Genomic DNA, 13,045 nt, shown 5'->3' with positions numbered 1-13,045 from the left:
GTTAACCACTAGAGATACTCATATATTCCTATGGGTGGCTCTAGCATGTAGTGCACGCTAAAAACACTAGCATGCCTCTAGCGCAGCTTAGGAAAGCGGGCCCTTAAGAAGCTAATGAGCCCTGATAACAGTATTTAACGAGCAGTAATGAGCACTAATTAGAATTTACATGCAGAATTCACTAACTGTATTCTGTAACGAAGTGCGCCAAACTTCAAACGTGCGCAGGCAAAAAGGGGCATGGTTATGGACAGGGAAGTGAATGTTTCATGGGTGTTCCAACATTTACATGCGTAGTTATAGAATGTGGCCTAGTGCGCCTAAATCCATATGCTGGGATTTACACCACATTTTCATTGGTGTAAATGGATGCACATAGTTTTAGGCGTATTCTATAAACCGTGCATAAATATAGGCGCTGTTTAAAGAATACACTTAGTCGGCACTGATTTCTGCACTGGTTTTTTTTTTTTTTAGTCGCTATATATAGAATCTCCCGCTAAATGCCTAAATTTGCCCTCAAAATTTCACTAAACTCCTAAATTTAGGAGCATAAAAAATAGGTGGCAGCCAGGGCAGATTTGGGACAGGAAAAAGAAGTTAGGAGTTTAGCATTGATTTTCAGTCCTAGACTCGAAAACTAGGCCTGCCAGTAATATGGCTAAATCTATCAGCATAACTTTTTAAGCTCCTAAACTGAGATGAATTTTCAGCTGAAAACTTAGCCTCATGAGTTTGGCTGAAAATTGGGCACATATTTAGGTGCTTAGCTTTTCTTGAATATTGGGCCCATGGATTTTATTATAACTGGACAATTCTTTCAGTCATATGTGAATAATATATATCTTTAGGTGTCCTAAAAGCCCGAAAAGGGACCATGTCGCTGACACTCCCAGTGTGCCCTGAAGTTCTGCATCAGAGCTGTCTCTTAAGTCATTAAGGAAGGAATTTATCAACATGGGCTACCTTTAAGACGAGTTATTTTACCACAAGTTGCATTGGTTTCACACAGGGCCCCCATTTTATGCAATGAGACCCTGTGCTAAAATTGCACAACGTGTGGTAAACTAACACATCTTTAATGGTAGCCCATGTTGATAACTAACCCCTAAGGCTTCTCTAATCCAAACAGGAAACAAATTAATGTAATTATTCCTTTTAGCAGACAATCAATATGGTAAACTGTGGGAAGGAAGCACACCCAGACCACCTGTTCGAATATATAGCATAAGCAGCCGGGTCGCCGTCGAAAACTTTGTCTTTCACAAGGTGCTTGGCAAGGGCAGCTTCGGAAAGGTACGTGACAAACCCAAAGAGCAGAGCTTGGGGCGAGTTCTGTGCCCTAGGGTGGCAAAATTCCAGGGGCAGAAAAGTTCTCTGGCCCACCAAGGAGGGAATTCTATATGTGGTGACTAAAGTTGTGCATGCAAATTTGGCAGTGCAGTCAAATCTGCGTGCGCATCTTAACTGATTAACAAGACAATTGGCGCTGGTGATTGGTCAATAACAAGCAATTTATCAGCACTAATTAGAAATTTACACACACAACTTTCTAAGCACATTCTGAAAAGTGCTGCATGTAAATTCTAGCGTGTGGATCTCAAGGGGGCATGGCCGTGGGCGGGTTGTGGGAGTTCCTAAAATTTACATGCACTGTTATAGAATATGCCCAATCCACACGTAAGTTAGGTATGTGCATTTACACCAGGTTTTAGTTGGCATAAATGTCCATGCCTAAATTTTAATCTCTGGTATGGGCGCTACGTGTATTCTATAAACCACGCCTAACTTTAGGTGAGGTTTACAGAATAGCACTAAGCACGTTTTTGTTGGCGCCATATATAAAATGCACCCCCCCCCCCCCTAAGTGTTCAAATAGATCTGCTTCTCATCACCCTCTGTTGTACCCTGTTAGGTGGTATAGTTGTGTGTCACATTGTGGGAGTTAGGGTTTTGCGCTCCTGTTAATCCACACAGTAATGGGGAAGTTATTTTTGCTAGTATGGAGTGTTGCCATGTTTTGGGTTTCTGCCAGGTACTTGTGACCTGGCTTGGCCACTGTTTGGAAAACAGGATACTGGGCTAGATGGACCATTGGTCTGACCCAGTATGGCTACTCTTATGTACTAAGTTCTTGGTGGTATCAATCTACTTTCAGCCTTTGCATCTTTCACTTCTGTGACACAGGCTGTGGCAAACAGGGCTGAGCCACCAAGATGCTACTGTGGGCTCCCATCCAGCAGCAAGGGTTGGGGTGTAGGAATCAATAATGCTAGGGGTTGAAAAATGGGGCAATTCTATAATTAGGCACCTCTATTTAGACACCCCGATCTGTCCAGGGAGTACTATTCTATAATGGCATCCACACCCCAATTCTGTTATAGAATACTAATGTAAACCTGCACTGGTATGCCTAAATTTAGGTGCAGCCATTTACACCAGGTCATGGCAGGCTTAAATGGATACGCCTAAGTGCACCATGCAACATGCGAGTTCCCACCCACCAATTCAACCCCCCCCCCCCCCCAGACAGTTTCCATCTAGGACGATTCCCCCCCCCCGGACAATTTCCACTTGAGGGGGATAATTCCTAACCAGGACCACCCACCGGTAACCTCTTGTTTTTTTTTTTTGTTTGTTTGGATTTTTTTACCCTTGAATTTTTCCTTCAATGAAGTCACGGTGTCGTGGACGCTCTGTTGGTGTGTCCCAATAGTGCATCCCATGCGTCTTCACAGTGCGTGCTGGATATGTGTCGCGCACTTCTCCTCGCTGTCTCCCTGCCGCCACGAGCAAGCAGCGGCTCCAACAGCTTCCGCAGCTCTTTTGGTACTGGCAGGTGGTTTACCTTCCCTTGTGTGTCTCTCTCTCTCCCTCCCTCTTGCACGCCTCTCCTCGCTGTCTTCCCTCCGCCACAAGCAAGCTGAGCAAAGACAGCAAGCAGCAGCTCCCGCAGCGCTTCCCTTTCCTGGCTTGGTAGCTGCCCTGTGACTCTCGTCTCACTGCTGCACATTCAAGGAAGTTTATTCAGTTTTGAGAAACTGGTTATTATGGGGACACCTTGAACGTGTTGTGGGCAAAATTCAGAGTTTATCTATCTATCTATCTGTCTATCTATCTATCTATCTATTTAGTTACTTACATAGGAGCATTTAAAATCTGTTTTTTTATTTAGATGTAGGCAGGGTGCAGTAGGGGGAGTGTGGGGGGGCTTTACCCCCCCCCCCCCCCAAATGAACTGCATGTCTAGATGGGGAAAGGGATGTGTAAAAGGGGGTTGTGGAGATTAATTGTCCTAGTAATTTGTTTTGTTTTTAAGTTATGGGTGGGAATTGTCCTTCCTGGTGTGGTGGGAATTGGCACATCGGAAATTGTCCAGGTGGGAATTGGTGGGTGGGAACTATCCAGTTGGGAACTGACCTAAAATCGCTAACTACAATTACACATCGGCATTACCCATGAACCATTTTAAACATGGTTAAAAAAATAAATAAATAAGGTTGTTTCACCTGTGTTTAATGTGATAGATGAACCTTGTCTCCAACCGTCTTCCAGTCTGACCAAAAGACTCATAAACCTTTCAGAATGAGCAGTAAATGCGTGCATATATAGTACTCTTGAATACCAAGCAGCGTTTAAAATGTGCATATTTTAGAATGGAATAATTATGCAAATTTTTTTTTTTTTTTATATTGTTTATTTATACATTTTTCAATATCAACCAACTTCAATGTTCATAACATACAGAACCATTTTGTGTTGTAATAACTTTGCATATTGTACAGAAACATTGAAAATAAAGAGTATCTAACAGCGTCAGCTATTGTCTCTTAATAAACCATAAACTTATTTCCCCCCTTCCCTCCCCTTCCCCCCCAACCCTATGTCTGTGTGTGTATCGGAACTGTCGCTATATGCTTGGAGGCCCATGTGATATACGAGTCCCATATCTTATGATATTGGGCGATTTGCCCAGTACGTATTGCTGTAAGCTTAGACATCAATTGAATGGACCTTAATTTATTTATAACCACGGACAGATCTGGTAAGTGTGATTGTTTCCACCATGCCGCCAGGACCATTTTTCCGGATGCAAACACCTGTGTAGCAAACCTGTGAATGTGGTTTTTGAATCCTGGCGGCTTGAGGTGTAGTAGACATGTATATGGTGTCATTGGGTATTGTGTCCCTGTTACCTGGTTAATAAAATCCCCTATCTTTCCCCAATATTTTTGTGCCTGATTACACGCCCACCATATGTGGTACATATCTCCTACCTCTCCGCATTGCCGCCAACACAAAGCTGAACCTGAACGATATATGGTTGCCAAGCGGCTGGGAGTGTAGTACCAACTATATAGAATCTTATGTCCGTTTTCGATTAATGAACTGGAAATTGATACTCTCAGGAGAGATTTAAAGGCCTGTGCCCATTGTTTAGGTTCAAGGGGTGCACCCATTGCCAATTCCCATTTTCTTGTGTAGTATTCTACTGGCTGGGACCAGGCAAGCAGGGCCTTATATATCCTTGAGATACAACCTCGTTCCCCTCCGCCCACCATCCCCTTTTCTAGCATTGTTTCAGCTAAGCTCAACTCCTCCCCTGCGTCCCGGCAGATAAAATCTCGTACCTGATAGTATTGAAACACTTGGAGAGGTGAGAGCCCATGTTCCCGGTGCAGTACCCGGAAAGAAGGAATCTGCCCCTCTTCGGACATTTGACCCAGTGTACATAATCCCATGACCTCCCACTCCTCGTACGTTTTATCAATTGCTCCCGGTCCAAACTGAGGTGTGAATCTAAGGAATGCATGTTTAAAGTACTTCCTCTCCGAGAAGAATTTCTCCCTAATCTTGTACCATGTATTCAGTGGACATCGAATCAGGGGAGGACTGTCTTTTAGTACCCTTTTCAGTTGTTGCTTTTGTAGCCAAGGTATAGCCCTAAGTGGAAATGGTTCCAGCCAACTCTGTTCAATGCGTTCCCATATCTTTCCCTTATTTTGCATCCAGATCGCTAAGATTCTTAAATGGGCCGCCTGATAATATTCACGGAATGCTGGAACTCCCATCCCCCCCTTATCTTTTAATTGGCATAACACCTCCCTTCTAACCCGGGGTGGTCTCTTCCTCCAGATAAAGGAAAATATTTTTCTTTGCAGACCCCGAAAGAAATCTTCAGGAATATCAATTGGTAAGGCCATAAATAGATACAGAAGTTTTGGTAGAATCATCATTTTGATAGCGCTAATCCTTCCTACCCAAGATAATGTTAGGCCCTCCCATTTTTCCAACTCCCGAAACAGTTCTATTGCTTTTGGCGGGAAATTACTTTTGTAAATTTCCTCTATATTTCGAGGTATATTCACCCCCAAATATTTGACCTGTTTCTGTGCCCATCTGTATGGAAATTGGGCCTTCAGTTGATCTAATTGTGTATCTTTTATGTTTATGTCCAGTGCCTCTGATTTGTCAAAGTTTATTTTAAAGCCTGATACATCTCCGTAATTTTGTATTTCCTCGCCAATCAATGGAAAAGCTAATATGGGATCCTTGAGGAGCAGTAAAATGTCATCCGCAAACAGAAGTATTTTAGTTTCAATCCCCCCTCCTCGTAGACCCCGTATTCCGTCGTTTGCCCTGATTCTGGCTGCTAAGGGCTCCATAACCAGAGCAAACAGCAATGGTGACAGTGCACAGCCCTGTCTGGTGCCCCTGTGGAGAGAGAATGGTCGAGATATAATCCCATTAACGCGTACCCCTGCCCTCGGGTGTCTATATATAGTTTTTAGCCATTCCGCAAACCTCCCTTCAATACCCGCCTTCTTTAGTGCTGCAAAAAGAAAGGGCCAGCTAACACGATCAAAGGCCTTTTCGGCATCCAGGGAAAGTATACACATTGGGGAGTTTGTAAGCTGTGCCCCTTGAATTACCTGCAGAGTTCTCCTTATGTTATCAAAGGTTTGGCGGTTCTGCACAAAGCCTGCTTGGTCTTCATGTATTAGTGTGGGGAGATATTTCTGCAGTCTAGTGGCTAAAATCTTAGTAAATATCTTATAATCTACCCCTAGTAATGAGATAGGCCTGTACGAACTACATGCAAGAGGATCTTTGCCCGGTTTTGGAATTACTGTTATAGTCGCCAAGTTCCAGGTTGGTGGTAAGCCAGTGACCTCATTTATGGAGTTGAAAACTCTTGTTAAGATGGGTGCTAATATCTGTCCAAAGCACCTATAAAATTTGTTAGTGAACCCATCGGGCCCTGGTGCTTTATTAGGCACCCATCCTTTAATCGTCTGCTCTATCTCTTCCAATGTGATAGGACTGCCTAGAGCTTGGTCCGCTTCTGTTGGAAGCACTGGAAGTTCTATTTCCTCTAAGTAGTTGTCTACCTCCTCTGGGCTCTGTGTTTTTTCTGGTTTGTATAGTTTTTTATAAAATCCCCTAAAGGCCTCTTCCAAAAAATTTTGATCAGAATGTATATTTCCCCCTTCATCTCGTAACCCTTCTACTCCAGTTCTTGTTATCTGTTGTTTTAATTTATGGGCTAGCAATTTGCTTGGCTTGTTACCAAATTCAAAGTGTATCTGGTGCACTCGCTGTAATTGCTCATTTATATCCGCTAATTCCAAATCATGCAACTGCGAACGCAGGTCATGTGCTTGCATCTTAAGGGCTGTGAGATCTGTGGGTTCTCCCTTTTGCAATAGTGCCTCAACCTCTGCCAATTGCTGGCGAATATTATTCTCCTGTGTACAGCGAGCTTTCCATACCCGTGATTTTAATGCTATAAGGTAGCCCCTAGTCACAGCCTTAAGGCTTTCCCATAGGGTGATTGGGGAAACTTCTCCATTATCATTAATAGATATATATTCTTTAAGAGATTGTTCTATTTGTGTTACATTATTTGCGTCCGATAGTAGTGCATCATCCATTCGCCAGGGAGGTCTCGATTTTCTGGGTCCTACTCCCCTAATGTGTAGAATGACCGGCGAGTGGTCTGACCAGGTATGTGGAATGATCTGTGGAGTTTCAGCTCGCCCTAGTAGGGAGGCATCCCCTAACCACATATCTATCCTAGAGGACGTATGGTGTACTGTTGAATAGAAGGTGTATGTACGTGCAGTAGGATTATCTTTACGCCAATAGTCTATTAATTGCCAGCGTGTAAGGAAATCCTGAAAATTTCGTCTATCCTGCTTAGCATAGTGTGTAGTGGTCGCTGAGTTATCTAAATTCGGGTTCAGTGTTAGATTAAAATCACCTCCCATTAATAAGGCTCCTTCTATATTCCCACACAACATGAGGTCAAGCTCTGCAAAAAATTCCGAATGTTGCGTATTGGGCCCATATATGTTTACTAGTGTATAAGTCTGGCCTGCTAATTCAAAAATTATCAGTAAATATCGCCCTTGTTTATCTTTTATCACTTTTTTTATCCCCCAAGTTTTATTCCCTCGAAACATCACTAGCACCCCTTTGCTTTTCGTGTTATCCCTGCTGGACGCAAAGTAGATAATCGGGTATTGCCTATGTTTGCATAGTTTTTCATATTTTGTTTTCAGGTGAGTTTCCTGAATCAAGCCCACGTCTATTTGTAGTCTCACCATTTATAATTATGCAAATTTTAAAGAATTTCACCGGCATTCAAGAGTCATGGATGCTGACTTGGATTTTATCCTTTTTGCATTAATTGCTATTCTACAGCAAGGGGACATTGTGAAATGCCTTTATTTTATACCTTTCTGCTGTTCGGCCCAGGGCCGTGCCGATGCGGTAAGCGGGGTAAGCAGCTCTGGAGGGCGCCGCCGCAGTGCTTACCCGCGCCGCCGAGGCCTTTAAATCTTTTACTTGCCGTCGCAGCAGCGTCTGTGAAAACGGAGCGCTGCTGACGTCTCCCTTCCCTTGCACTCGTTGGTTCCCTCAGTGTCCCACCTTCTTCTGACGTCAGAAGAAGGCGGACACTGAGGGAACCAAGAGCGCGAAGGGAAGGGAGACGTCGGCAGCGCTCCGCTTTCACAGACGCTGCTGCGACTGCAAGTAAAAGATTTAAAGGCCCCCAGGGCGCGCAGCGATCATCTTCACGGGGGGGGGGGGAGAGGGGCGCACGCGTGCCAACTGTTCTTCTGCGGGGGGGGGGGGCCAACAGTTCATCTGCGGGGGGGGGGGGGGGGGGGGGCGGCATAGACCCTTGGCACGGGCCTGCTTCGGCCAGCGCTGTGGCACTGTAATAGCTCCCTGAGCAACAGCAGATTCTGTGGAAGCCATGTTTACAGCTGCTTGGGGGAAGAATGTCGCCTAGTGTTGCACAATGATGACACCTAGTGGCTGGAATTAGATCTCATTATTGCAGGACCAAAAGGAGCCCTGGTGCAGGGGCTCAGGCTGAGAGCTGCCACTGCAATGACAGATGTAAACTAAGTTGGGAGGGGATATTAAAAGAGCCAGAAAAAAAAATCCCCACGTATTTGCAGATAAGACTGATGGTGCCAAATTTCAGCCCTGGGTCTGACCGAGCTGGAAGTAGAAAGGAAGAGAAGGACACTGCCAGGTCAAAAATTAAAATAATTTCCTTAAAACGCAATTCTGTCTGTTTTTAAATTATGCATATACTTACGTGATCTAATAAGAGCTATAGATTAAGCAGAATAGAGGCTTTTATGAAATCATCTTTATTAGGTTTTAAACAAAGTACGAATGCAAGTGATCACCAAAGAAAATTAACAAGGATTAAGAATAACTCCTTCCCCTCCCTCCCCTTCCAGCGAGTAACAGTGAGGCCAAGAAAGAAACTACTAAGCAGTATAACACAATAAAAAACACAAGCATCTTAGACTGCTTAGTGGACTTTTAAGTGCGTTTCAATGTTAGTATTTGGAGCTGGGAACCACTTTCCTGTCAATAAGTCCAGAAATGGAGTCCACACTTTAATAAAGAAATCAACCTTCTTGTGGTTGGCGCCCAGAACTGATAAGCGTTCCATGCGGAGCAGATAATGCATTTGATTCCTCCAAAGTGACAGAGATGGAGGTTCAGAATGAGTCCACAGCAACAAGATGCAACATTTCGCCATCAAACAGGATTTTCTTACAAATAATACCTGCTCCTCACTAGGCAGTTCGAGGTCATCATCCAGGTCCAGTAAATATAACTTTTGAGATTCAGGTACAGAACGTTGAAATAGAAGATTTTTAAATAAATAAATAGCGGGTTGCGTGCAGTTATGTGTGATTTGTGTAAAGGCGTGTGTAAACTGCAAGGGGGTGTACATGTGGGCAGAGCTTGGGAAAGGCAAGGGGGGGTGTCCAACTTATGTACATAGCTGACAGAATTCTACAAGTTACTTGTGACGCTTGCCGCACTTCGGCACACTCATTTACATCTGCCATTGATCCGTGGTAAATAGTCGCACCTATATTTAGGAGTACCAGCGCAGGTTTCGCTGGTATTCTATAATGGAATGGAGGTGCCCAGATGCTGTTACAGAATAAATGCTCCTATTTGGGTGCTTAAATGAAGACACCTTGTTATAGAATTACCTTCTCTGATTCTGATTTTCCGCCAGTGGTCACTGAATAAAGTCAATTGGACAACTTTGGATATTCAGCCCAAATACAGTCAAGTGAAGTATCCAGACTAAAGTTCACCAGGCAAAGTTGGTTAAATTTAGGACAGCTAGTACTGTCTATTTTGAGTAGGCCTGTGCTCAATATCGGTGCTTATTAGCCAGAGTTAAACAATACCCAGACTACAATTTGGCTAGACAAAATGTACCCATCAGGTTGGGGACTGGTGGATTTCAAAGCTCAGGGTTTGTTGGGCTAACCCCCAAAGTCACCTGGACAAACCTTTGAACATGAACGTTTTCATTATTAGACGCTGTCTCGTAGAACTAGCTTCCCACCTGACCTGTGACTGCTTTTATCCCCACAGGTACTACTTGCGGAACTGAAAGGGAAGAATGAATATTTTGCTGTGAAAGCTCTGAAAAAGGATGTGGTGTTGATTGATGACGATGTGGAATGTACCATGGTGGAGAAGCGCGTCCTTGCTCTTGCATGGGAGAATCCATTTCTTACACATGTCTACTGCACTTTTCAGACCAAGGTACCCATCTTCCCTTTTATTACTATAAAGAAATCTAAATGATGGGAAAAAATTGCACTTCTGGTGCCACAGCACGGTGTGTTTTGAGTGTTCAACTCTTATTGGAGCAATCAATTGTTCAAGTGGAGATCTCGGGACTCACTGCCAGTACCAATCAGGATATAATTAATGCCATTTATGATGGGGAGTTTTCTTCTGTGTGTGTCTCCCCCCCCCCCCCCCCCCCCCCCCCCCCCCCCCCCCGGGAATCAGACTAATATCACTGACTTGAGGCAGATTTGATTATTGAGCTAAAACTGAAGAGTGTTCTTTTCCTGTACCAGAGTTTCTCCACTCTGCTCTTTGCGAACCACAAAAGGAAGGAGTTTTAAGTTAACCGAGCTAGGAAAATAAACTTCATCCTTAGACCAAATGCCTGCAAAAAAATAGCTGCTGAGTATTCACTCCGGTTATTCTGAAAACACACACCTGTCTGTGGTCCTCGAGAACAGAACCGCTCACCGTTGTGCTGTGTAAACCCATTCAGAGTCTTTCTGTAACACCCCACCTCCCGCTTTTGAAAAGAATCTTTACTCTTGTCAAGTGGGAACATGTTGTCCATTGTGTGAAAGAGGAGACCAGTCATCAGTTGAGCCATGCTTATTTTTTTTGTAATTAGGATCTATTTAACACTTTTTTGAAAGAATTCACTCAAGGCAGTGTACGGTAAGAATAAATCAAACATAAGCAATAGACAATTACAGCAGTAAAAATATTCAAATAACAATACAAAGTATAGTATACTACTTAACAATGTATACCGCCTTGAGTGAATTCCTTCAAAAAAGCGGTAATTAAATCCTAATAAATTTCAACACAATATGCAGTAGAACATTTAATAGACGGCGAAGGGTATAAGCAAAGATGGAAAATATACGCCTATGTTTACTAAGGTGCACTAAAGGTGCGTTAGCGTGGTTAAGGCGCGTTAATGGTTAACGTGCATTAAACACAAGCCCATAGAAATGTATAGGCGCGTTAGCGTTTAATGCACCTTAACTTTAAAGGTGCGTTAAAAATGCTAATGCACCTTAGTAAGCATACCCCATAGATAAGTAAGAGTGTAAGAGGAGTTAGAAAGTAAGGTGACTACTTAAAAGAAAGTTGCACTTGAGGTCAGAGAGATGGTTACATGTTGTCTAGGATATTGTAATACAAGCCTCTTCTAAGGATGAGAGAGACAAACTCATCCCTTCCTGAGCCTGTTTGGACCAATGGGTAGAGCTGGTTGCTCTGGGTCCCCCACTTGCTGGTGGTGGGCCCGGGTGAGACATTTCTCATAATCTCCCATCTGCACCAGTTTGGAACTGTGGACTGTCTTCCTAGCTACGGTATCTGAGCAACACAGTTCTGCTTTCTCTTGTGAATAGGAGCATTTGTTCTTTGTTATGGAGTTTCTGAACGGGGGAGATCTGATGTTCCACATACAGGACAAAGGCCGCTTTGATCTCTACAGGTCAACGTAAGTTCAAAAAATGTGAGATGCTCCGATTTTGACCAAGTATGTCATTTTCATGCTGGAGAACTGGGTTTCAATTCTTGCAACTGCTAATCATGCCCAATACTTGACTAGCCTTTATTGTGGCAAGTTGGGGGCTGGTGTAAAAAAGCCGAGATGGGCTCAGTGCTCCTCATCCTTTCTGTGTGAAAGGGGTGGGTCTTGCACTTCGGTGAAAGCTGTCTTACAGAGACCAAACTGACTGTTAAAACCTCCCACTCCAGAGGGAGAAGCAGCAGAGAAAACCATTTATTTCCACAAATTCAGAGATTATTGCACATCTGGCCAAAAGTGATCTGAACGGTATTACAACAGTACATTCAGAAAAATACATAAACGTATGTTTAGCAGTAAAACAGTAAACATAATCTTGGAACTCTGCCCCAGCTCCACTCAAACTAGACTCTCCACCCCTCCCCAAAAAAAGCACCTACATGTAAAGACCAATTCTATAACTAGGTGTCTGCGGTTACTTACCCATTGTGAGTGTATATGCACCAAAAAGTAGCATTTAATGCCTGTTAGCACCTTAAGCGCTATTCCTTAAGGATGCACGGAAATACTTTAGTATGTATTTTAAGGAGGCATACTGCGGTGGAGCTTGGGAAGGTGTGGGTGGGGCTCCCAGTGATGTACGTAACTTACAGAATACTGCATGTTATGCACACTCTTGCCATATTTAGGTGTCCACAGTTGTACCAGCTCTATGGCTGATATAACTGCAGGTACCTAAAATGTAAGGCATGCCAGTACTGAGTTATGCTAGTATTCTAGAACACAATCTGGGTACCCACATGCCATTATAGAATAAGTGCACTCCGTGCAGCATTGTGGCACCCACCTATAGAATTGTCCCGATACCGTGTAAAGTACATGCTGTGAATGTTTGTCTGTATACCAGGGGCGTAGCCAGACCTCACAGTGGGAGGGGGCCAGAGCCCGAGTTTGGGGGACACATTTTGAGTGCCCCCCCCCCACACCGCCTCGCCTCCTTGCCGCTTCCCCTCACAAACACCTTTGCTGGCGGGGGTCCCCAACCCCCGCCAGCTGAAGCCTTCTTCAGCGCCGGTCTCCTGCGCAGCCGCATTCACTGCCTGCCCCCTGCTCTTCTTTCTTCTTGCTCCTCCTGTGCACACCAACCAAACCAGGGGCCCAGGTGATATTTGTGGGGGCCCAGGCCCCTGTGGTCCCCCGTAGCTACACCCCTGCTGTATACCCTCGGGCAGTTCTCTAAGCAACTATAATGACTAAAATTCTGAGAGTGGGTGATTATAAGACAGCTGATTTGACACAGGTGAAACATTTTTTATCCACATAAATCATTTTGAATCTTCTCTTTATTTATTTAAATTGAAAACTTTTTGTTATGTTACAGTCCAAAACATAAACAGAAATATGCCA

The 13,045-nt window shown here is 43.9% G+C and overlaps 1 protein-coding gene across 2 annotated transcripts in view; it reads left to right on the top strand.

Annotated features, from left to right (window-relative positions):
• Positions 1-13,045, top strand: part of PRKCD (protein kinase C delta) — a 232,912-nt gene that overhangs the window by 202,345 nt on the left and 17,522 nt on the right. Inside the window, exons 12-14 of one of the 2 annotated variants that reach the window (XM_030205956.1) lie at positions 1,166-1,296; positions 9,934-10,107; positions 11,517-11,608. In XM_030205956.1, the coding sequence (XP_030061816.1) occupies positions 1,166-1,296; positions 9,934-10,107; positions 11,517-11,608 (397 nt within the window). Of the gene's footprint in view, positions 1-1,162; positions 1,297-9,933; positions 10,108-11,516; positions 11,609-13,045 lie in introns of both variants that reach the window. The other variant, XM_030205955.1, reaches the window with a different exon arrangement.

This window comes from Microcaecilia unicolor, chromosome 6, assembly GCF_901765095.1.
Source record: "Microcaecilia unicolor chromosome 6, aMicUni1.1, whole genome shotgun sequence".
In the NCBI taxonomy this organism is placed as follows: Eukaryota; Metazoa; Chordata; class Amphibia; order Gymnophiona; family Siphonopidae; genus Microcaecilia; species Microcaecilia unicolor.
Note: the sequence above shows the minus strand (reverse complement) of the source record. Positions and strands in the feature narration are given on the sequence as shown.